The sequence below is a fragment of the Phymastichus coffea genome, unplaced genomic scaffold (assembly GCF_024137745.1).
Source record: "Phymastichus coffea isolate CEN01 unplaced genomic scaffold, Cenicafe_Pcof_1.1 PCOF00332, whole genome shotgun sequence".
Lineage (NCBI taxonomy): Eukaryota > Metazoa > Arthropoda > Insecta > Hymenoptera > Eulophidae > Phymastichus > Phymastichus coffea.
This window is the reverse complement of record NW_026707143.1, coordinates 3,538-27,653: the sequence shown is the minus strand read 5'-3', so window position 1 is coordinate 27,653 and position 24,116 is coordinate 3,538. Positions and strand designations below refer to the sequence as shown.

Genomic DNA, 24,116 nt, shown 5'->3' with positions numbered 1-24,116 from the left:
TATACTCGTACACAGGGAAGGAGGGTTTACGAACGAGATAATTTATATAATTATGATTGAACTACACTTGAGGTGAGTTAGTTTGATTACTAATTATATTTTGTTATATATTTTATTATATTATGTTATATAAGATATTGCTCAGAGATTGTGTGGTGCAATTCAAAGGGACAATATTTGAGGAAAATAAATTGCCTAGACATATTGTTACAAACGGTAACGGTCAGCAAAACACATTTACCGTAACTTTCGAATTTCGGGTTCAATCCTCAGATTTACAAATATTATCAATAGCCAAATCTTTATAGAAGGCCGCTAGAGTTAAAAGCACTATAATTTATTGGTGCATTGTTCAACTAGCTAGCCCGACAATGTCTGTACGAAATACGGAAGGTGTGGTCAGATTTTTGAAAAATTGAAAGGAACACAATCTTTTCTTATTTAGTTCCTGTGTCTCGCCTTAATCTGTTTTTCTCTTTAGTCTTAAGTGTCCTTATTGTCTTGATTGATCGATCTATTTCTCTTGACTCTTCACTGAAAAAGAAACTTCGCAAAAATTATTACCGATGTTAATATACATTTATATAACCATTTAGTTAATAACTAATAATTAATGAATATTGAGAAAATAGTAAATATATAACTACACAACTAACGTCTAACTAAATAAATCAAATAATTTTCATTTACAAATACAATTAAAAGTTATAATCAATTTACATTAAAAACGAGTATAATATCCTGCGAATATTTTTTTATCGGCAATAAATTGTTTATTTTCCATGCATGTTATTAATATATATATAGTTTTTAGGTGATGGTAGCAAGCAAACAGTAGTAAAATTGCATTCAGCAGGTTGAATAATTTATTTAGTTAAGATTAATTACACGTTGAGCAGATAATAAATGTGATTGATTATACTTGAATGGAATGCTTAATTGGAATCTATGATATCTCTGTAATAAAAAAAACTAAAATCTAAGATATTGGTTTTAAAGGGTAGTTTAGCAAAATAACCCAATAGGGTTCAATTTGATTAAATAAATTAAAAAAAAAGGGTAGTTGGTTTTCAGAAAAAAAATTTTATATTACAGAACCTCAAATATATCAAAAAATCACTTTTTTCTCCCTTTCAAATAAATAAAAAATGAAAGAAAACTAAAATTAAAAAGGGACAAATCGAAGTAAAAAATGCATCAAAAAAAGAATCAAGCTAAGCAATCAAAAAGCATATATCTTTATTTATATATGATAAGAGAATTTTGATTCCTCAGCCGTGCTCTTTGTTGCTTCATCTGTCTTAATGCTCGAGCTTTGTAACCTGCGATACTCCCCAAGTCCTTGAACCTCAATATCAAAAAGTTTTGATCGATATTCGTGAATTGAAATGAATGCGAAAAAAAAATGAAAAAGAGAGCGCGGAACGCACTAATCAACACAAAAAATTGGAGGTATTTCTCGAAATCTATAGTTTCAGATAGTTTTTCCGAAACTTGACATAAACTGGTTTACTTATAAATATTCCCTTGAACATATGTATCGATTTAGAGATATTAATATGTATTAGAACGAATTATCCAAGAATTTAAGCGAATTAGTCTTGCGCGTGGGTATCAATTTTTGGCACTTTTTAGCGATATTTTTATTTATAACTTGTAGTTTATAACACAGCTATCTATGCTTTGCTACATACCAATTGAAAACATAAGTTTTTGTCTATAAAATGTTACTTTTTTATCATGTAACTACTTCATTGAGAGATAATAAAATATCAATTCCAAAGCTTTCTCGCTTCGCTACATAAGTGTCTGTGTATTATCTGTAAAAGTATGCAAACTTTACCATGAAATATTTAGAAATTTTACATGGCTACAAAGATAAACAATACAAATATTCATAAATAATCTCTGAACTTCGTGCACTGAATCGCCTTAATTTTAAAAAAGCGTACATGCAGTTTTGAAGAAATACTACGAAAATGCGATTTGTAAAGGAGAAAAGATCTGATAACTAATCATAAAAAACTTCATTATGATGTAAGTTCAAGGACGATGCGCCGCTCTCGCTCTCTTGTGTAATCGGACACGGACAGTAAGTGTTCGTGACTATCATTCGCACGACGGAGCATCTATTAAATAACCAATTTAACACTATTTTGAAAGATCAAGATTAATGCACCTAATTTGGGTTAATGTCTGTGCAGGTACGGCGATGGGATGATCGGTTGAATCAAACCGGGGCAACGTTCATTGTCCCCTGCTGCTTCTTACGCGATGCCCGCTTTATTTATTTTAATGTTGATTCGTACATGAAAGATCCAAAGGAATCTGACGGAGAAAGAATTTTTAAAATAAAAAGCACACTTTTTGAGATATAGCCCCATTTGTTTCTAGCCAAATTTGATAACTTGTTGAATATTGTTGAAAAGACATGTTTGCAGTGATACCCTGATAGTTTATGGTTTGACAAGTGTTTAAAATGAAATTGATCATTGAACGTTTGGTGAAACCCACTCGAGAGTCTCCTATTCTCAATAACATGTAAATCATGAGAAGAGTAGGTGACGACCGAAGAGATGAAACGCATGACTATTCGTGCTTAATCCAGCACGCCTCGCAACTATAATCCCATATCCCTAAGTGCCTCGTTCGCTTTCATCGCGATTGACCGAGCTGTTTCGGATTTGCCACGGAACTGTAAGTACATCGATGCCGCAGCACAGTAGCTGATTGCAGGCTCTTGGTGGCAGTCAGGTAAACACATCTATACGATTGACGTGCGACGCTCAACCTCTCACGTCTCGTTGCCACAGTTTTCCCATCAGCATCAAAATGGTACGTTAAAAATTATTTCCAAATAACGCTACTCGCAATTTGCCAATACACAATGGATTTTCTGCGAAAGGCAAAATCGCGAGATACAATTGCATGCCTAGCGGAAACTAAAAAAACTAAAAAAAACTTTCCTCGATCGACAGCCTCGCAGGAGAAGGCACGTAAGGAACCTGACAAAGCGGTTAGAAAACGTGGCAATATCCGATTCGGACGAAGATCAGGATGAAAAAACATTTGGTTGGGTGGACGATCTGATTCGCAATCGTGATGTCTTGGAGGTGGATCACATCCAGCAATTCTTGGACTTGTTGAGGAAAAGAAAAATCTCCTGCGATAACTTAGTTAGAATTATTGTGAAAGCCAAGTGTGCATTGGAATTTGTACTGATCATGGAGATGGCCGATGTGACAGCTAAGGTCCTCGATCAGACGAGAGCGATTCCGCACAATGAGTCTCATCTCCTCGTCGATTTGGCCATAAAATCGATGTACGCGGAAAATACCAAGTCATTGTTGATGCATGGTCCTGATGCAAGCTTTAGACGCTCGATATTTATATTTAAAATGGTGGCTTTAATCAACGATCCGAACACAAACTTGGCATCGTTGAAGCATTACGTCAAGCAGCTAATGGCCGCTAATTTCATTGATGATGTTTCCGTGAGAATTTTGGAAAACACGTTGCAAAAGGGCAGATCCCAAGCTATTAGAATGCTATTAGATTGCAACGTAGATGAACATCTGACAGCGAAATACCGAGAAAATATACTCGCGCATCTGTTTGCTAATAGCAAAGTGGATGTTAGGGAACTGCTTCAAGGAAAAGTAGTGGACGTGAATGGTTTGTGTCGTGATATGACCCCACTGCACTTCGCCACCCACTATCACGCTGTTAACAACGTTCGATACTTGCTAGAATCTGGCGCCGATCCGAATGTCAGAGGTCTGTTCAAATATACGCCATTGTTTTCTCTTGGCAATCAAAAGTGTGTCGAGTTGTTATTAGAGTACGGCGCTGACGTGCAATTGTTGGATAATCAAGGTCGTACGGCCATGGATCAATTGGGCGACTTCAGACCGACATCCATTATGTTAGCGAAGTTGGCTCTTTACGAAGCTCAAAGTTTGCCTATTTTCGAGCAAACATTGGATCGCATAACTGCAGACATGGTTCTTTCTAGCTATTTCACACTTTTACGGGACCACGTGAAATTAATGAAAAGGTTTATGATCTTCGATGGCTGCTCAGCGCTTGACATTATTATTAGCGAGCCTAAAGATATCGCGCATTATTTCAATAATGAAAACATTCTTCACAACAAGGTAAAGGAAAGTCGACAGCTTCCGCTACTTTGGTATTATCTTACTTTGGCGCAAAGAAACATGACGAAAGCGTTTATCATGAATAACAATTTAAGATGCGCGGCGTTTGAGCAACTTTTGCAGATTTTCGAGCACGTGAATTTTAACATGAACCTCGTTCAAATGATCGAGGATTACTTGACTTACGAAGATCTATTATCTTTTGAAACTAATTAAATGATGACCTCGATATTATTTACGTAATCATGTGTTGTTCTGTGTAATCATTGCTTTTATAAATGACTTTGGCTCAATGTGAAATTTGTCAAAATTGTCTCTGAAATAAATTTTACAAAGATACTTTTCTGTCTGTTTTCTTTGTGTACTCGTCGATAAGTTCGCCCGATGATTTTTCGAGAATTACAAGAATTTTTGTTCACTTAGGTAAATCAAATCATGAACGACCTAACATCTTTGCAAACACGAATGAAAATCTATCAGATTTAATTGGAGGTAAAAATGCACTGTCAGTTTGGGCATCAATAAATTTCAGTTACCAATAACCCGACAAAAAGTCGTATAATAAACTCTGTACTCGGAAATCAGGTAAATTTGTATGTATTATTATTTTAGGATCTCCATAGTATAATGGAGTCGAAACACACCCCAAGTATCGTCGTCACTGTAGATGAGTCATGAACGCATTACAGACGATAGTGGCGGCAAATTGCAAAGTTTTTTATTGAAAAATTCACTGTTATTGCTTCGATGAAATATTCGCATGTTCATTGCCGATATTCTTAAATTCGAATCAGCTATATTCGTAATCGTATATTTATGTGAAATTCACTCGAGACACATCTTTAGTTGTTCTGTTACGACCTTAACAAAAATACCTTGTAAATTTGATGGCATCATTTATTACTTTAATTTTTTTCATTGCGATTAATATAAATTTGCTGATGTATATTCTTCCTAATATTTTTTAATGTGCATTAAGTTATTTATCTACTTCACTTAATTTTTCTTTTGAAACCATATATATTGGTTATTAGTTTTGAATTTTTCAAATTATTTCACATAAAGTTAGTTTATGTGAAATCTATGAAAGTTAAATAAATATTGGATTTACTTAAAGAAATTACCAATAAAAATGAGATTACTGTTTCTCAAGTTCAAAGTATCATTTATCATAAGTCGCTGTGCTGTAGAAACAATTTGTGTTACGTATGTATATGGATTTTAATAACCTTTCTGTTTATAAACAGATTGAAAGATATGATTATCTCGGAAATCAAATTAAACAAGTTATATATTACGAAGAAAAACTAACAATGGGTGAAATTTTCAACGGAACGAATATGAGTTAATACTTTCAACTTTTTGTCTAACAATAAATATGACGTTTAGTTTTTTAATGTTTCCAAACATCAATTTTTAATACCATACTTAAAAAAATTTAGAGTTGATCGATATCTAATTGACATTTATTTAAAAAAAAATTTATTAAATTATACATCCTCTTATGTAGCTGGAAATGAGTACATCCCTCATCCACACACTTTTCATAATAAATTAATTTTTGTCATCATTTGCCGATGTTGCAGAGGACCATGAATTATTTTTTAATAGATGCCATTCTTGACTTGAATTTTTTGTGCTAGCAGTGATCTTAAATTTCTGAAAATGTTCCGATTCCGAAACTACGTTGAGTTCAATTTAGACAAGTTTTGAGAGCGTGGAGAGCGCATAGTAACTATTTTCTGAAGTATAAAAATTAATAAAAAAAAGTATTAATGTTGTTCATCAATAAAATGTCGTCACCCATCGACAATGCATTATGAACGAACGTTTTAAATTTGAATACTCAAATTAAAATTAATATAACTTCCAGAGTTACCAACAGTTACCTTCGTAAAATGTTGTTGATCGTAAAAAGAAAAAAAAATTCATATTTACGAATTAAAATCTGTCAGCTTATGAAATAAAGTTAAGTACGATTAAAAAAACGGATTAATTATTTCATAAATTAATAATATTATTTAAGAATAATAATAATATTATTAATAATATTATTAATAATAATAATAATTAATTAATAATATTATTTTATTTTTTCTAGTTCAATATGCTAATTAGAACTTAAGAATCAAGTTAAGGAAGAGAAAACGCATAAGTTAGATTGGTTTTAAATATGATTAAGGTATATCTATATGTAAAATAGAGTCTTGTTCTGCAGCTTTTTTAGCTCTTTATCAGCATAATCTTTGCCCAAAATGCCTTCATGAGAAAGAATCCATATAAGATTGATACTTTTGTGTAATTTTCTACAATGTAATAATTTTGTTCTGAGCTAATAAACGAGTGGAGAGGAAAAACCTGAATTGTATTGTGTAGTGCTCTGAGAGAGCTTTCACTAAATAATCAGTAAATATTCTAAAATTTCTTTCTTTATCGTGAGAAATTTTATAGCTTTTATAAATTCAGTGCTAAAATTTCTGCTATAAAAATCGAAGCGAACTCTGAAATTGTATAAGAAAATAGGAATTGAGACTTAGTGCTCTAAGCGGCTAAGCCAACGTGATACAAATCTATTTAATAAATTTAAAAATACTATTGTATTGTTCACTAAGATATCCTCTTGTCTGTTAATAGTATTACCGTATGTACTAATAAATATCATTTCGAAAATTAATCTTTTTTTCTTACTTCTTAATCTATTTGTCTAACATTTAAACATCGTTAAAATCGAAATGGTGTCGGATTATCAGTAAGATGTTTAGGATCGTTAGTAATTCGTTCATTAAACTATTTTCATCTTCTTTAATTCTTTGTTCGTTTCCTTTTTGTCTACGCTATATAAACAGTCGGACATTCGGTACAATGCAAATCTCTGATCACTTTTCACTTCTGTCCTTACTAAGTTTGATAATAATATTTAATTTACAACTCATATATGTGGAGCAACACGCATATTGTACGTTTTTAAGGCAAATTTCCAAGAGTTAAAAATCGCTTCGCTCGGGCGTAAACGCCACACGAGACAAGAATCTATTTTCCCGCACTTGTATCGTAATGTACTATATTATCAAGGATGGAAACCTTGTCGATAACTTTGGAACCTATATTTATTTTAACTTGAGTAGTCAAATTCAAAGTATTCGTATATAATGCATAGCCGGTGGGTATACCTATGCGTTATACTATGATCGCGAAACTTTTATACAGTACGAAAAAAATCAATAGTTGTTACAAGTTCACAGCAGATAATTTTCACGTTCGGTTTTATACTATTTAACATAAAAAACAAAAATGTTCGCATGACAATAATTTGGCTCAGGTTACAAGACAAAATAAAAATAAATGTTTCACATGGTTTTATCAGACCGCAAACAAATCTTTAATAAGATAATGACAAACAATTAATTTGATTTTTTTACCTCTGTATTCGTCCAACATCCGAGGTTCGATTTCCGATAGCTCTTATGTAGAAAGTCTCTTATCATTTTATCATCAAAGTCTATTGTAGATTCGAAGATATAGAAAGTAGCGGTGAACGATCGATTTTGTTAAATTTTTAATACTGGATTTCCTTAAAAACCAATGAGCCATTTGTATAACGAATAATTAATAATACTTATGGATAGGTGAATAAAAAGCATTGTCAATCCAAGTTAATTAGTTTTTATTGAAATTGCGTAATCAAACACGTTCTGTTTTTGATCGACTAATTCGAAAGTACTTGCAAAATGGAAAAAATGCGCTTTTTTCACTCGAACCAATTTCTCGTAGAAAAAGATTCATTGCTAACTCAAAACAATCATCAAATTAAATAGAAAAAAGAATAATAAAAATAAACAGGTTAATTTTTTCTGGGCATAGTCGTAACTAGTAATAGTGACAATTCGTTAACAATCAAAGTGATCTATCATCACAATTGAGTATCGCGCATACGCAATAATTTATAACAAACAACAACCCGACTCCTAAGGGCTAGACGTAGTTTTTTTATTCTTTTTTTCTTTGAGGCGTATTCTGCGCTTTTCTTGCTTCCCCCTCCCACCTCGTATTATTACTCATCCAAGTTAATCGTTGTTGTTCACTTGTCAATATACCATGTGCTGACTTTAAGTTGTTTTCTTCTCGCATTAATCGTGCATGTAGGTATAACATCCCATGAGTCTATATTATCTCGGTAGGAGAAAGGAATCATGCTGACCTTACTTGTTTAGTTTTTCTGGGTGTTTCACGGTGCAAATCGAAAATCTAGCAGCCTATTTACATAATTAAAAAATCTAGTTCAATTGATTCAACTTTTTGTTTTGGCGTATAGAATTTCGAATGTCTAATTTCTAATTTTTTTTACGTTTTTGTTTCTCTATCGACATCTTATCGATTATATTTGATGTACTATTTTCAGATCGTACATTGATTAAAAATCAACCAGTTATATATACTCGTACAAATGACAATGTGTTTTTTATGTTTTTCTGCTTTTTTTCAGCTAATGCACGAGACGCTTAGTTTACGTTTATATATTCGTACGCAATTATCTCGCCTGTTACATTCAACTTGTTTTCACATCCCTTATGTTTATTTATTTCTTACTTACGTTAAAACAACGTACATGGTAATTCTGATTTATTCTCAATCTTACGTCTTTTAAATGTTGTTTTCTTTCTCACAGTTGATTCGATTTAATTTATTTTGTTCCTTTTTTATTTTGGCTAGCTTAAAACTCTAATTAAAAATTGTAAATTTATCACGAGAACGATACTCTGCCATAGAATGCACCAACGCATTTCACATGATTATTCATGTCTCCAATAGAACACTTTTAATTGAGTTTATGCACTCGGCTACAAGAAGGACGGAAGGCCCTTGGCGGCAGTGGTACGTCGATATTTATTGCTTGGTATGCCAAGATATAGACCGGCTCCCGAGTGAATGTTTTGCGATCGTAGGTCTTCTTTTCGTGTGTTATTTATAATTTTTTTGCCAGCTGTTTACAAGATATACAAATAGTTTTTCCCTTTTTTCATATCCGCATGCGAGCAATGTCTGTCAAATAATAATGAAATTCCCTTTGAAAATATTTATAAAACATTTCCCTTATTAATTTTTGTTACGTTCACACATGCAGAAAAAAAGAAAGAAAAGTCATCACATCAAATGACGTCGTATGACAATGTATGGGCTTTCGAGTTATCGTTTCATTTTTCATTTTTTTTTTGTTTATTCATTAACGGGGCTGACAAACCCTTTTCGCATGTACAAAAATTTATTATACAATATGTACAAGTTAAACTTAAAAATACATAAAAAGTAATAAACCTTCCGATGATAAAAATGACACATAGAAAGATTAGTTATAAGTATAGATGAAAAAACTCTGAGGAGAGTCTATCAACATATACGGCACAAAGAGTGATTTGAACAAATTTCTAATTCTTTTTTAACCGTTATACATCGATTCTACAGGAGATTAAAAAAAGTTCATAGCTACTGCATCTACAGCTAATAGCTATAGACTGATAGCATCGTTTCTAATGATATTATATAATATATAATATCGCAACTCACGATAGTGAAAGAGGAAGTAAAATTACTATTTTTGATATTCGTATTGTCTAAGACTTTATAGAAACCTAAATTATGAGTAATTTTCGTAATAGCATAATACACACGACTCTTCCACAGATTTAGAATATACGGATTTACCAAATCAATAATTATTTTAAAATTGAAATACCGAATAAGCAACTTATCATATTTCAAATTATCAGTTAGAAACATCGCATGTGGGGCCTAAATTCTTCTTTTTCCGTGTTTTTAAGTTTTTTTTTTGGCAATTGATACATGGAAACGTTAAATATGTTACATAAGAAAATGAAATAACAAAAAAGGACTGATAATGAAATATCACTTTCGCCGTGCTGCATGTAAAAATTTCATCGTTTTGTATTACTCATAACTTATTTTCTTTCCATTTAGAACATTTAAGCAATCTTCATGTAGATAATTCTGGTATAATAGTTATTGGACTAATCGATCTGGTTTGGTAGATACGAATAAATAATAATTATTTCAAGATGCCGCATCAACATTCAGTACTACGTAGCCACAAATTTCTTTCTCGACAATTTAGGCCTACATAGATGTTGCTTTTTTTATATACCCTTTTTCGCTCTCTTCAGAGCGTCTGTCAACCCTCAAGTATATTTGATTTCATTTATACATACATAAAAATTTATTATTTTGTCGAAATTTGATTGGTTTATATGTATAGGTATTTCTCAAATATCTATAAGCATGTAATTATGATATTATTATGTATATATGTATATTTAAATTTTCTACCGGATTCTGACTAATTTTCTACCGTTGACATTAGATTTATGAACTTTAATATTTTATTTGAGTTACATTGTTATTGAAAACTTATATAATTGTTAAAAAGGATACTCAAACACAAACTAACGAAATTGCACTCGTGATGTTCTCAAATTTTACGGAATATAAATATTTTGAACAAAATTTTTTAACAAATACCATGTAAAGCATGTATACTAATATCACTGGCAATAAAAATACAATTAATATAGAACATTAAAATACCTATTAAGGTATTTGATAGAAGAATAACATTTGTGTACAATGAGAGCACACATTTATGGTTTTCAATAACCCAATAAGCCAAATGAAAGTAAATGCACGCTTAACACAAAGCGAATACAAAATGTTGTCATCCAAATAGAATTTAATAAAAAAAAATAATTAAACTAGTATTTTTATAGATATAGAGAGAATGATAACAACTGTAGGCCTAAAATGATGCACGAGTTAATAACCGTATTTTTTCTTTTTGAAGCTTTCCAAATTTAGTTTAATTACGAATGAACATTAGAATACGTTTAGAAACGTTTTTTCTGTGACATTTGAAAACTCGAAAGATACTTCCTCCGAGCTTCGTGAAACCTACTCTGACGCTTAGCGCTAAAGAGGATGATCTTGGTAAAAAATTATGTCAAATCGACGCACCTTGAGCGTCGAGTATAGCGAGGTGAGCTAACATAAAATCAAGTTCGCTATATAAATCACCATTTCTTTCAAGGGTAGCACGTTTTTCAGCATGAATTAATTGTGGATCAGCTCCATGACTCAGTAGACGTTGAACACATTCCTCGTCTTTGGCGTAAAACAATGGTGGATTGCCGAATTCATCGGGACAATTGGGATTTGCGCCTCTATCAAGAAGGAACTGAATGCTCGTCAAGGATTGGCGCATCACGGAGAAATGTAGCGCCGTTCTGCCGAACTTGCCTGGTGCGTCGATGACGAATGGTATTTTTTGCATCAATGCTGTTGGGTCAACCATTGGATTCTCGAATATATTCACAGCCAATTCACGACCAAACTTGTCCCAGACGTGCTCGTCGAGACCGTAATTCAACCACATACGTATTATATGCTTATTCCCAGCGACGAATGTCTCCTCAAGAAACTGCACGAATTCTTCGTCGATGACGTCCCAGTCGACTAGATTCTCAATGTAAGGCCTCATACTAAAGTCCTCACTGTCAGCCATTAATTTGTTTAGAAAAATTCGTCTCCTGGCATTGGCACCGACACCATGATGTAGCAGCACCTCGACATTCTCCAATGTACCAGATTCCATGGCATGCTGCAATACAAGACGTGCCTCGTTCTCACCAATCAAATCTGTCAGATTCAGCATGACTCGTGTCACCTCGGGGTCGTTCATCAGCAAAACTCGATCGATTGTACAGCCTGCTTGTATCAGCACTTCCGCAATCTTATCAGGTCCAAGAACACTTTTTTTCAGTCTTGCGAAGACACTTGCAATCACGTATTCAGGTACACCTCGGTTCTCCTGCAGTAATACTTGCAGAGTTGTTTTACCCGAGGCATCGGGTATCAAAATATCAGCATTGGCTCCTAAAAGAAGTTGTACTGACTCGAAATTATTGTGTAATGCTGCTGTAAGCAGAGGCGTTGTACCCCGCGACGTTTTCGCGTCAATATCACATTCTGAAGTCAATAAATACTCTATTACTTCGACATTGTTGCACTTTGCTGCTACGTGCAATAACGTCGTGCCTCGAATGTCGACGAGGTCCGATGCTCTGATATTTTTCACCATAGACTTAAAATCTGCATTTTCTCCTTGCTTTATCAGACTGTGTAATTCTGAAATGTTCAAAGTCTTATTGTTCTTGTTGCTCTTTTCTTTAGCGAGAACCTAAAAACGCACAAATTATTCGGTTAATTAGTATTGGTATACACTTCATCAAATAAACGACAAATTAATTGTTTACACTACAAAAAGAGTTCTTTCAAAAACATCCTTCTTATTAGAAAAAGTGTTAATTTAGAATTTCCTTTTATTATTACAATAAAAATGTTCTATATCCGAGAAAAATTTATTTAAGTATGTAGCACATCAAAAACATTTTTTGTAGTGTTTAAGATAAATAAAAAAATTCATCATACCATTTCGAGGAGAATGAAGTCGGAAATCCTGCAAAGATAAATGAAAGGAAATCAGTACTATTAAGCGATGTATACGTCCATTAGAGCGTCGAAGGTAAAGCAAGCGTGAAAGAAAGCATTACCTCATAGTGTCAGACTTCATTAGGATTCCCTTGATGTCTATCCTAAAAATTAGCCTTGATATTGTATCCTGAGTTGACTCAAGACTGAAGCGAGATATATCATTGTAAAAATACTCGATCAAATCCCAAACTCGGTGGATTTCGTACCACGTACGATTAGTTGTTGATTTACTTCAAAATCGTCCAAAACAATGATAGTCACATCCACGTGTTTCCGTTACGTCGACTGTAAACAAACAAATTCAATTAGTTTCCTTTCGTGAAAACTGAAAGCAGCAATCAACTATACTTGGTTAACTGTACTAAACGCGATTGTCGAATATAATTTTTCGCGAGAACCCCCCTTACTCATATTTTTATGTGGGCTATACCTTTCACTTAGGAAAGTCTAATCAATTGAAATCATGTGTGCGTTATAAACTTCGAAATTATGCAACATCGATCTACATCTTATCCAAAATAAGTTTCCTTCGAACAAAATGAGGTCAACATATCAATGTAAGAGATATTCGAGGTTTGCACTAAAAGAATAAGTAGTTTTAATAAAGAAAAAAAGATGTAGATCAGAAAACAAGCGACCTATGCGTTACCACACAGTGGCGAAAGTACGTTTTCGTCGTAGAAAAAAAATGGGGTTAATCGCTAGTATATCGCCAGTGTAACTAACTTACTTTCACTTCGCGTGTCTTATTATTAGATTTGAATATAGAATATTTTCATTGTAAACGGAGCATGATATTATCTAGACGTATTTAGACGCTCAGAAAGCTGATATATATATGATCAAAATCACAATTGCAACGAGGGATAGAAAGAGCGAGAGCGAATACGAAAGAGGGGAGGAAGCAAGCAAATAGAGAGACAGACAAGGAGAACGCGAGTGAAAAAGAGAGAGAAGCAGAGCGTACGCGAGTGAGAGAGACAGCAACTGCTTCGCAAGCGAATAAGAGAGGAAGGGAGACATCAAGAGAAACCCGAGCGTATGAGCGTATATGTGTGTGCGTGTATACGCCAGTAAAGCCAGCGAAAAAAGAGAATCTTTATATATATATAAAGAATATAAAGATATTTTTGTACATGGAGTGATGTTGACTCATCTGTGTGCCATACACATATGCACATTTGTCAATTTATATGCGACACGCACACCCACATCCACCTACACACGCGCACGCGCGTGCGCTCACTGTGGATGCAAGTACTGACGTACGCACACGAACAAACACGTTGACATTCATTCATGGTTAATATAAATGGAGATTTTCTTTCACATTTCTTGCCGTTGGGTATAATAAAAAAAGAAACAGTAAGATAAACTGTGTGTCTGACCTCAGATTCTCCCACTGTCTATGTAATGTATTGTGAACTTGAAAAATCACAATTAATTTTTATTTCTAGAGCTGAGCTCATTTTCATAGGAAAGAAAACCACGTTTCACTGCACAGTATGCTAAATAGTGCACATGTACGACACGACACATAATAAAAAAAGATAACAGTTATTAGAAAGCAACACCCACGACATTCACTTTGTTACAAAAAGAGACGTCGAGCACACACTTGAACTCTCGCTTGCTCAGGAGGCTTTTACACAGCAGCACACATATACAGTAGCGGTTATATCCCGCTATTGACCATGAAAAATTTTTGTCGCTATTCACCGAGAACGTAAACAAAGCACACAACACTGTTGATTAAAGAAAAACGATTATTTAACAACGCCGTTAAGCACGTGCTCGAAGCTTCCAGTTAATAAGCATTTTGACGGGCAAAGCAGTACGAAGAGTATATATGTATACGTGTGTATGTGTGTGTGGAGCGGACAGACTCTTGCTCGCTCGCTCTCTCTCTCTCTCGCGCGATCAATAAAACCGAGCGTCGGCGATGGGCGCGTTGAACGCTTTCCAACGTTCAATGACAAAAACGAACCAATTGACAAAGCTGTCAAACTTACAACAAAATCTTTCAGAATCTGCCTTTACCAAATATACCGTTGCACACGTATATAGTCCAAGTCGCTCGGTAGAAATAATCAAAGTTCTTACCGAGAGCGCGAGAGATCACCTTAGTTTGTCACTCATCACGCACCGGCACTCGCGTTTATATATAACCCGTAAGGATCTTACATGAACTTTTTAGCGAGGATTAATATGCGCACGACACATTCGCTATTAATTGTGTATTTATCAATGATCAGTGCGTGTACAAAATTGATTAATAGTCGAAAAATCGTCCGGTTTTTCTTGTACACGTGGTTACTCGTGTGAGCGCGAAACCGGAGTACCGGCCATATTGGACAACCATCGATACGATACTAGTGCGCTTGCGCGTGACGGCGACTTGTTGATGTGTGTGATAGGGTTATTGGTTACTACTACATTTAATAGCGTGACCGCGCTGTGTGCGCGCGCTGTTTTTTCAAGCAATAAAGTATAATACATCAGTTTTTACGCCAATGACATGGTATATAAAATGTATATGTCGTCCGTCTCGTACGGTTGGATATTAATTAGCACTTTTATCGTATGCAATGTTATAAACAAGGACGTTTCGATAAAGCACGAGTTTCAATTATCGTAAAGACATTTTAGTTTAATAATAATTCAATTTCTAATTCAATATTTCTAATGATGTTTAATGGCTTATAATTCAATTTTTCTAATAATGTTTTTTATTCATTCAAGAATAAGTAAATTAAAAATTTTATGAAACGATGAAACAATGAAAAAAAAAAATAATTTTCAGTATTCATATTACGTACGTTAAAATATATGATTGTTACTGACGTCATTCCCATAACTTCGTCATGCTATATATATTCTTAAAGACCCTTACCCGGATATTTAGATTAAAACAGGTAGACTTTGTAATCCCTCAAACGGCTCGTGATGTACTACGCGATGTACAGTGGGGATATAGTAGCCGTTTCTATCTCACGGAAGACACAATGGTGTGCATATCCCCCTATACATGTCGCTGCGAGCAGCTGGAACAACCGCGCTGTGTTACGTTCGCCGTTACGAACTGTCAATTGCAGAGCTGCTTCTCTAAGCAACTTTATTTTTCTCTTCGAGGTTTAGGGGCTTTTTATGTAAGGAGACATCTGACGTCGGGTAACATGGACATCGGACGTGTGTCGAGATCACCAAGGTAAAATACTAATTGTTTGTTTAATATCTGATTGTGTCCGTGATTGCGAGCGATGCGAGCAGTACGGAGGATAACAAATACAGAACATTATTAGCACAATAATACATCTTTTGACTCTCCGGACTATCCTTTTGACTATCATAATATATTCTTTAACCATGGGTGTGTATACGTCTAATGACTCTGATGGCCAACGCCCGACGTCCAATGTTTGCTTATGCATATAACAAGAGAACTTAGATGTAAAAACATATTTGAATATTGTTTAGTTTTTGTCGTGACGTTACCTCAATACTTACTATTTTTTCTAATTTAGGCGTTAACATTGTTTCATTTAGAAAAATATATCAAACATAACAGCAGCGCGAATGAAAGCTATAATTATGTATTATACAATATCACATTCAAGTCAATAATTTTATTTAGACTGCGTCTTTTTGTTACATGACATTTTTTCATGTAATTTACGTAATTATGCGTGCATAAAAAACTTTAATTGTACGTATACTATGGGTATATCGACTTTGTAACATTTAACATTAATTTTAAAAATTTTTCACTTCTCACGAGAAATGCTCTAATGTTTGTAAATTTATTTTCATGGAATATCGTGGAAAATTAGACCTTTCTGCAGACAGGCTTATAATCACATAAATGATAATGACATGTTTATATTTGCAGTGCAACCATCATCAACACTGTAAGAGTAAACAAATATGACAAAAAAGTAGCTCCAAACAATCAGGCTGATGATTTCAAACTTCCTGTAGCAGACGACGTTTGGATAGCGTAGCAGAAAGGAAACTAGAATTATATATGCTGCGAATTGCCTCCGCTCCGCTCCCCCATTCTTTGAACCTCGACCTGGATGGACCAATGCGAAAACAGCCCGACACAAATAACATTTTATTAAAAAAAATGATCACATCTCACGTATGTATAATTGTACTTCTCGAAAAAATAATTATTTGTTATTGTACCATTATATTTCTCCTAAAAAATAAAAAATATCGTTATCGATAATTCACCTCCTATTTATTCACATAAAAGACATAATTAAGCAAAAATAAATTCACAGAAAAATTGTACCTTCTGTAGTCTAAATTGTACCATCAGTACAGTTCTATAAATTTGTTTCTAAAAGAAATAATAGGACAATTACAAAGCTCTACGCCTGCGCAAAGTGCATTTCCGGATGACATCCTTGTAAGTTGTAACAATTAGTGGTAATTTTTAATTGTCCTATCATTTCTTTTAGAAACAAATTTATAGAATTGTACTGATGGTACAATTTAGACTACAGGAGGTACAATTTTTCTGTGAATTTATTTTTGCTTAATTATGTCTTTTATGTGAATAAATAACAATTATTATCGATAACGATGTTTTTTATTTTTTCTCAGAAATATAATGGTACAATAACAAATAATTATTTTTTCGAGAAGTACAATTAGACATACGTGAGATGTGATCATTTTTTTTTATAAAATGTTATTTGTGTCGAGCTGTTTTCGCATCGGTGATGGACGGTCCTCCCGAGGAACTCATATTCCATGTCATGAGTCTTAACTATATATATGTACGTCAAAAAATTAATTGACTCGTAAAAATTAGAGAGTAAATTAGAGTTTGACGTTTTTTTGGAACATCTCCCGATACTCAATTCATTAAGTTTTTATTCGCTTATTAATTATTTTATCTAAATTCTTTGTTCCTCTCACATTATATCAAACTATTTTTAAGAAGACTTGTGCGTTTTTTCTAACATTTTAAAATATACATTCGGTTATATCTCTAGATGGAGATATTAGCAATAGGTTAATGCATAATTATAATTACAACTTATTTAGTCGTCCGATGTTGGTAAGAAGTACATTTTATATTTAAAAATCTATAACGGCGAATTTATAAGTACAAACAGAAACAGCAATATATTGCGCGAAGGTAAAATATCACTGTTTTCACCTTTACTGATTTATTATTTTTAATCAAGAATCACATGTACAGTCTTTCATAATTAAAAAAACTAGATTTACAAATATAAAGGGGAAATAGTATAAATGGTTGAAGTGAAGGTTAGATTATTATGGATTATGGAGACTATAGGGATATATATACTCTCCAATTTCCATGGGTTAAAGCAGCGAATATACAAATCTTTATATAAAAATATCTACATCATAGAGACTGTGTCTAATTGATTGGCTAAAACATGGAATTATATAGATATATATATATATATAAACATACACGCGCACGCACACATCCATACAGATTATTTAGACATAGACTATATAGGTATATAGACATCATATAACTAGTAGCATTTGTGCTATTCATGCGTCTGCTGAGCATTTTGGAACCACGTCGTCAGGCGTCAGTAGTAGTCTAGTTTTTATGTGTCTATGGTCGCAGCTTAATTTGGAAATCGTTTTTTATTTAAATCATAAATGAACGTTCAAAATCATTTGTTTTTTCTATAGAGATTTTAATTTCTTCATGCAAAAAAACCAACGATTTTCATTTATCCTACCTCTAGTATATATCGGTTTTTTACCTCTAAAGGGCGGAGTGGGAGGGAGGGCTATCAAAATGTACGCAGAATCAAAAATTTGAAAAATGACACGAAAATTTATATGATTATAAAGTCACTTAAGAAATTAGTCACGTTAGTATCAATTTTTATTCTAGGTTATATGCCTTTCATTTCTTTAAATTTTTTCTTGAAATCTACTATTTTTATTACATTTTAGTTTCTTTTTCTGGTAACAGCATTTCTATGCATCGATTATCAAGTTTCCCTTTAAAGCAAAGTTCTTAAATGCAATGGGTAATTGTAATTGGAATCAATAGGAGTCTAAAACGAAATCCTTCAGTTGAAAAAAAAGTTGGTAAAAATGTTTAATGGCCTACAAGTTAGGCTACAACGAAATTGTTCATGAGTTAATTGAAAAGTTTCATGAGTTAATTGAAAAGTAATATCTCTATATAGTGCTATATATCATTTTTTATCTAATTGTAATTAATTTGTTGTTTGGTTTAGGTATATTGACAAAGCCGCGAAAAGTGCGTGTGAATGTATGTGCGAACCGATAATAATGCTACTAAGGAATCTACTAAGGAAACTTTATTGAAAATATTATTTTATAAATTAATGTTATAAAATAGTCACATGTGCATTATTTGCATCATAAATCTTATACAGGTATTATAACAGAGCGAAATGACCGCCTATCAAAAGAATATTTAAAAGTCAATTAAGCAAAATGTGTTCGAATTGCTTTTCGCATAGCCTACATCTAAAACATGGATTAAAAAATTATATACATTATTCAATTCGGTAATGTCTTCTTTCTTGTTAATACTAATGCGTATTCTTCTAAAAGAATCATTCCGATTCGGATATCAAGCATTTTTTTCCAACAATATTCAAAAACAAAAGTTTTTATATACATTATCTCATTTGTATAGATATTTATCATTCTTGATGTGTTCGTTAACTTGGATCTCTAATGGTCGCTTTGTTTTTTCCACATGAGCCACCTCGTAGTCTTTACGAGTCAAATTGTTTACTACATTGGTTCTATTCATTTTTGGAGTTATATCTTATCTTAATGTTATAATTGTACGAATATTATGACGCTTTGACCTCGAAACAATATAACAATATAAAAAAATGGTGGCATGCCGATTGAATGAAGTCATTTTATTCGTGATCGGACCGATCGCTACGTAGTCACGCGGAGTATTATTGTAGGTACGACCACAAATACGCGTTCAAATACGTTAACACGCGTACAACTGCGTAAAAATCATTAGAAGTGTTTAGTTATATCTTATAATGCCACCTTATATAGAAAAGTCACTGTGTTAGTTTTGCCTCGTACGATCAAAACGATCATACCGCGTTAAGTGAATATAACTTAATACGACCCTCTAAAATTAATAAAATGACTATTTACACTGGAGTTGATCTTAAAACTGTTTTACAATCAATAATCATTTTATTAATTTTAGAGGGTCGTATTAGGTTATAGTCAATTAAAGCGGTATATTCGTTTTGATCATTCGAAACAAAACTAATATAATGACTTTTTTTTACAAGGTGGCATTATAATAAGATATAACTAAGTACTTTTAGTAATTTTTACGCGGTTGCATTAACGCGTCTGAACGCGCATATGTGGCCGTATCTTATGTGACAGCATGCATTATTTGTATGTAACTAGTGTCGTCAAGCGCGCTTCGCACGCTAATCTCTTATTTTTCTGTTAAATAATATTTAGTTTCATGCTTGAATCAAGTCCAAATTATTATACACAAAATATAATAATTATAAAATGCAGTACAAACATAAAACAACTGTATGCTTTGAATTGCCAATCTAGCGATAATTTCAAAATTAATTACAACAGACTTTTAAATGATTAGCTATGTAAGTAACGTGTAGCGCATAAAGTTAATTTTACTTTTTTTCTTTTTCAAATGCGCCTGACAGTTTAACTCAACATATTTTTGATATCTACTACAAAATTTAACTTCGAATACACGTCATCAATATTGAAGAGAATTATAAATTTATTGAATTATAAAATACTATGAGTAATTTTGACTCATTCGTTGCAATATAATTTAATAAAAAACAATTTTTAATTAAACTTATAATCTAATAAAAACTTCGAAATATTCACGGTTAATCAGTTGAGAAGTTGATAGTTATGTTGATTGTTGAAAGTAGAAATTTCGACTGACAATATTTTTCATGAATAATATAACTATATCAATATAAATATATACTACAAAAAGTTTGAGATCATAAACAAATATATTAGAACAAAGAACAAAGAAAGTTCAATTGTCAGGCACAACTGCTAATTCGATTTATTTAAAAGAGAAGCGGAATCCAACCTGGTATACCATCCATTATCTATATAGCTAAACACCCTGTATGTACCTGTATAATAACTTGATAAGACAGAGACTTGCAATTATAATGAAGATAGATTTAGAAAAAGTGTTTGGTTCACTTAAATGAAAGGAGATACGTAAAATTAGCGACAATGTGACATATTATTATACATTTACTATGCCAAATGCAAATCTTTGGAAATTAACGCTGTATATCCAAAAGTCAATAAATATTAATTAACAAATATTGTTAAATGAATGATAATAAATTCATTACTTGCACATAATAATACAATGTGATTCATAAATTCTTATAAAACTCGTAGGAATAAGAAGACAGTTTTTAAGGGAAATGAAATCACAGAGTATTAACAATATCATGATCATGCAGCAATACGTCAACGTATAATCATATTCAGGGTTCTATTTAGATTATACTCCACTGTAGACACATAAAAAGGTGGTAATCTAAGTTTTCTGGCGCAGTCCAATATCGAAATAACAGTTTCACGATGTCGCACGTGTTTAATCAAATTTTCAGGTTTTTGAACCAAACACATATAAAGTGTCAGAGCTGTTCTAATCTCCTGCATCTTCATCCGCTCGATCTGCATCCTACACTTATCAAAACATTGTCTGAAATCATCATGATAATTAATTTGATTGAATATCTTACGTTTAATCTTAACCCCGCAATCTTCGACGATCGCCAGATGGCCGAGTAAAAGACATATCGGTTCGGAAAGTTTACTGCTCTTTTCGAAAACTGTGAGACCACTGTGATCGATAATTTGAACGTCAGCGCCAGCTCGTAATAGCAGTTTAATACACTTGGTATCCCAAGCTAAAATCAACGGCGATTGGCCTCTTTTATCAAGGACATTCGGATTCGCGCCTCTGTCTAACAAATATTGCACTCTATCGGGGTACCCGTGAATCGTCGCGATGTGCAATCCAGTTTGTCCACTCTGGTCACGCGCGTCGACGTGGAAATTCTCATCGCGCAACAGCTCGATCACGTTGTCGTTACGATTCACAACCGCATGCACCAACAGCTCCATTTCAAATTTGCGCCTCACGTAATCATCGACTTTGCACTCTAGCAGCTTGTCCAGCACTGGCTTCTCCAACTTCTCGAACACCTTCTGCAGAAACTCAATGAAGTTCGCATCGACGACATCCCAATCGGGTAGCTTGAGCAAAAACGGCCTTATAGATTCCAGTTCGAACGCCGAACCTTTGATACGCTCCGCGAGAATTTCCAGAAACTTGCCCTTCCTGAAGGCAGCCTTAGAGCCATGCTGTAAAAGTACCGGGACGTTCTCCAGATATGTAGAATTCATCGCGGCGAGTAAAAGATCACGTGTGTGGTGTCCAGACAGCTCTTCGGTGTGTTGCAGCATGGCTTCGGTCACGTCTGCTCTCTCCAACATCAACGCCAATTCGAGCGAACAATGAGCGTCCACTAGCGTTCGCGCCGTGTCTCTGGCGTTTCCACGGCAGTTCTTCAATCGGTTCAACAGGTTTTCCGTCACGCTCGCTGGTAACTCATTTTTCTTATCGCCCAGCAGTTGCAGCGGTGTCTGCCCGGTTGCATTAGGGACGAAAATATCCGCTTTTGCGTCGAGCAATAATTTTACAACTTCCAAGTTGTTGTGGTGGATCGCCGTCAGTAGCGGCGTCGTTCCTTGCGTATCGCGTACGTTTATGTCGTAGCCGCAGCTCAACAGGATATTAATCAAATCGACATTACTGTACTGGGCGGCCAAGTGGAAGATCGTCGTGCCTTTGCAGTCTATCAAGTCTGACGAATTGTATGTTTTGATGATGGATATGATTTTCTCATTTTTCTTTTGTTTCACTAGCTTGCGAACTTCGCGGTCGAGTCTTTTCTTAGATGATCTGAACCTAAACTGTAACAGAATCTTACGTTCATCGCGTTGGCGACCGCATGCTTTTGTTATCTTATTTCAAACGCAAAACTTATCAATGCGCAGTCAACGTCGAGATTAATGCCTAGCAATAGTTTTCAAACATTTTTAAAAATTTACGTATTACTGAGAATCAACAATGAAAAATCTTGCGCTGAACGCAATGCGGCATTGCTGTACAATCGATGTTTCTTACTATAAGCTTCATTTTATTTTACGAAAAACCACTCTCTTAACATATGAAAATATTAAATCTGACAAAATTTATCATAACAGATAACTCAGCAATGCACTAATCAATAATTCTGCAGTTGTATCGTGCCAACAAAGTCCATCTCAATAGGTAACATAGTAAGAAAACTTGAATGATTGGAGTTTTCTCGGCGCGTGTCAAAGTAAAACTGAGAACGATATATTTTCTCAGCATGCACTCAAATTCAAATAAAAAAAGTCATACCATCTCGCCAAAAACAAGGAATGACAATCAGCTGTGACGAGGGCGACGTGCGCTTCGGCAATGCTTCCTCTCCAATTCAAGACTATCTAAATGGTTGGACCGTCACTCGACAAATTTATGTAGCTCATCTTAGAAACTGCGTAAGTACGCTCAAATTTGCATCAGCATTCAAGGGCTAAGCAAAGTTGGGCCTACTGCGAATGGGAAAGCCACCTTATAGAGGATTACGAAAGGCCTTAGTAAATACCCTCATTTGGTATGTTTTCGGTGCGCTAATCCTTTATCGAGTGAGTTCGATTGGTTTTATACGAACGGATGAATTGTTTGATACTCAGATGAGCTATTATTTCAATGTCGGAAGGCGATTAAACTAAGCAATATAGTATAAAGCTGGCTGTAACAATGAACTTTATTGTAAATTTTGGAAAAAAACAACGTGTGATTTGTTGATAAATTTAATCTTAGAATTTTCTTTCAAGTTTGTCACAGGCATCGTTAATTCTAGTTTTTAAAATGATATGTACATCGTTTGAATTTATAAGTAATAATTTTGAATTTAATCTTTAAAAATCGTAACGTTTCGAAAACTGATTGAAATGATGTCGGTAAATTTGTCAAGACCGCACACGAAAAGCATTTTCGATAGATATACGAATAGCATACGAGAAGAAATAGACAATATTGATTGAAAGTGCGAGAAAAGGATTTGAATTGTCTAAATTTTGCTTTGGTTTTGTCGAAAAATTTTTGTCAAATGATAATCTCAAAGATTCAATCGAATCGGCAAATGAACATACTTGCGTAAGTATTTTTGTATCTCAAGATTAAGTGTAAGTATTTTGTGCAATAAAGGCTCTATAATGTCATCGTTACTCTGATCAGATCTTTTATTATCAATA

General features: G+C 33.7%; 4 protein-coding genes across 12 annotated transcripts; 2 read left to right on the top strand and 2 right to left on the bottom strand.

Moving 5' to 3' along the window:
* The first annotated feature begins 2,654 nt into the window (after nucleotides 1-2,654).
* Nucleotides 2,655-4,512, top strand: LOC131674887 (uncharacterized). The gene is made up of 2 exons (XM_058953697.1): nucleotides 2,655-2,835; nucleotides 2,979-4,512. Exons 1-2 carry the CDS (start codon nucleotides 2,833-2,835, stop codon nucleotides 4,371-4,373), a joined length of 1,398 nt encoding a protein of 465 aa, XP_058809680.1. The 5' UTR covers nucleotides 2,655-2,832; the 3' UTR covers nucleotides 4,374-4,512.
* A 3,301-nt stretch (nucleotides 4,513-7,813) lies between these two features.
* Nucleotides 7,814-15,626, bottom strand: LOC131674889 (putative ankyrin repeat protein RF_0381). Of its 6 annotated transcripts, none has more exons than XM_058953701.1 (4): nucleotides 15,607-15,626; nucleotides 12,773-12,998; nucleotides 12,651-12,678; nucleotides 7,814-12,399 (listed from the first exon to the last, which is right to left on the bottom strand). In XM_058953701.1, exons 2-4 carry the CDS (start codon nucleotides 12,790-12,792, stop codon nucleotides 11,164-11,166), a joined length of 1,284 nt encoding a protein of 427 aa, XP_058809684.1. In that variant the 5' UTR covers nucleotides 12,793-12,998; nucleotides 15,607-15,626; the 3' UTR covers nucleotides 7,814-11,163. The 6 variants fall into 6 exon arrangements, with proteins under 6 accessions (XP_058809684.1, XP_058809686.1, XP_058809681.1 ...); XM_058953703.1 differs by lacking the exon at nucleotides 15,607-15,626 and adding an exon at nucleotides 15,533-15,548; XM_058953698.1 differs by lacking the exon at nucleotides 15,607-15,626 and adding an exon at nucleotides 14,726-15,044.
* A 26-nt stretch (nucleotides 15,627-15,652) lies between these two features.
* LOC131674891 (uncharacterized) lies at nucleotides 15,653-16,906 on the top strand. Of its 2 annotated transcripts, XM_058953707.1 has the most exons (3): nucleotides 15,653-15,921; nucleotides 16,603-16,621; nucleotides 16,692-16,906. In XM_058953707.1, exons 1-3 carry the CDS (start codon nucleotides 15,719-15,721, stop codon nucleotides 16,707-16,709), a joined length of 240 nt encoding a protein of 79 aa, XP_058809690.1. In that variant the 5' UTR covers nucleotides 15,653-15,718; the 3' UTR covers nucleotides 16,710-16,906. The 2 variants fall into 2 exon arrangements, with proteins under 2 accessions (XP_058809690.1, XP_058809689.1); XM_058953706.1 differs by having other exon boundaries at nucleotides 16,603-16,906.
* Nucleotides 16,907-20,052: 3,146 nt separating this feature from the next.
* LOC131674885 (ankyrin repeat domain-containing protein 1-like) lies at nucleotides 20,053-23,391 on the bottom strand. 3 transcript variants are annotated; one of them, XM_058953694.1, is made up of 3 exons: nucleotides 23,218-23,391; nucleotides 21,506-22,754; nucleotides 21,292-21,444 (listed from the first exon to the last, which is right to left on the bottom strand). In XM_058953694.1, the coding sequence occupies exons 1-3, from the start codon at nucleotides 23,218-23,220 to the stop codon at nucleotides 21,425-21,427; spliced, it is 1,272 nt and encodes a 423-aa protein (XP_058809677.1). In that variant the 5' UTR covers nucleotides 23,221-23,391; the 3' UTR covers nucleotides 21,292-21,424. The 3 variants fall into 3 exon arrangements, with proteins under 3 accessions (XP_058809675.1, XP_058809676.1, XP_058809677.1); XM_058953692.1 differs by having other exon boundaries at nucleotides 20,053-22,754; XM_058953693.1 differs by having other exon boundaries at nucleotides 20,053-22,742; nucleotides 23,218-23,364.
* Between the last annotated feature and the right edge of the window lie 725 nt (nucleotides 23,392-24,116).

What these genes read in the sequence shown, in the direction of transcription:
- LOC131674889 (XM_058953701.1), bottom strand. Translation starts at nt 12,792, where the DNA reads ATGAAGTCTGACACTATGAG. An exon ending in ATGAAGTCTGACACTATGAG is followed by an intron (nt 12,679 to 12,772) that starts GTAATGCTTTCT and finishes TTATCTTTGCAG; the next exon opens with GATTTCCGACTTCATTCTCC. An exon ending in ACTTCATTCTCCTCGAAATG is followed by an intron (nt 12,400 to 12,650) that starts GTATGATGAATT and finishes GTGCGTTTTTAG; the next exon opens with GTTCTCGCTAAAGAAAAGAG.
- LOC131674891 (XM_058953706.1), top strand. Translation starts at nt 15,719, where the DNA reads ATGGTGTGCATATCCCCCTATACATGTCGCTGCGAGCAGCTGGAACAA. An exon ending in CGTGTGTCGAGATCACCAAG is followed by an intron (nt 15,922 to 16,602) that starts GTAAAATACTAA and finishes TTATATTTGCAG; the next exon opens with TGCAACCATCATCAACACTG.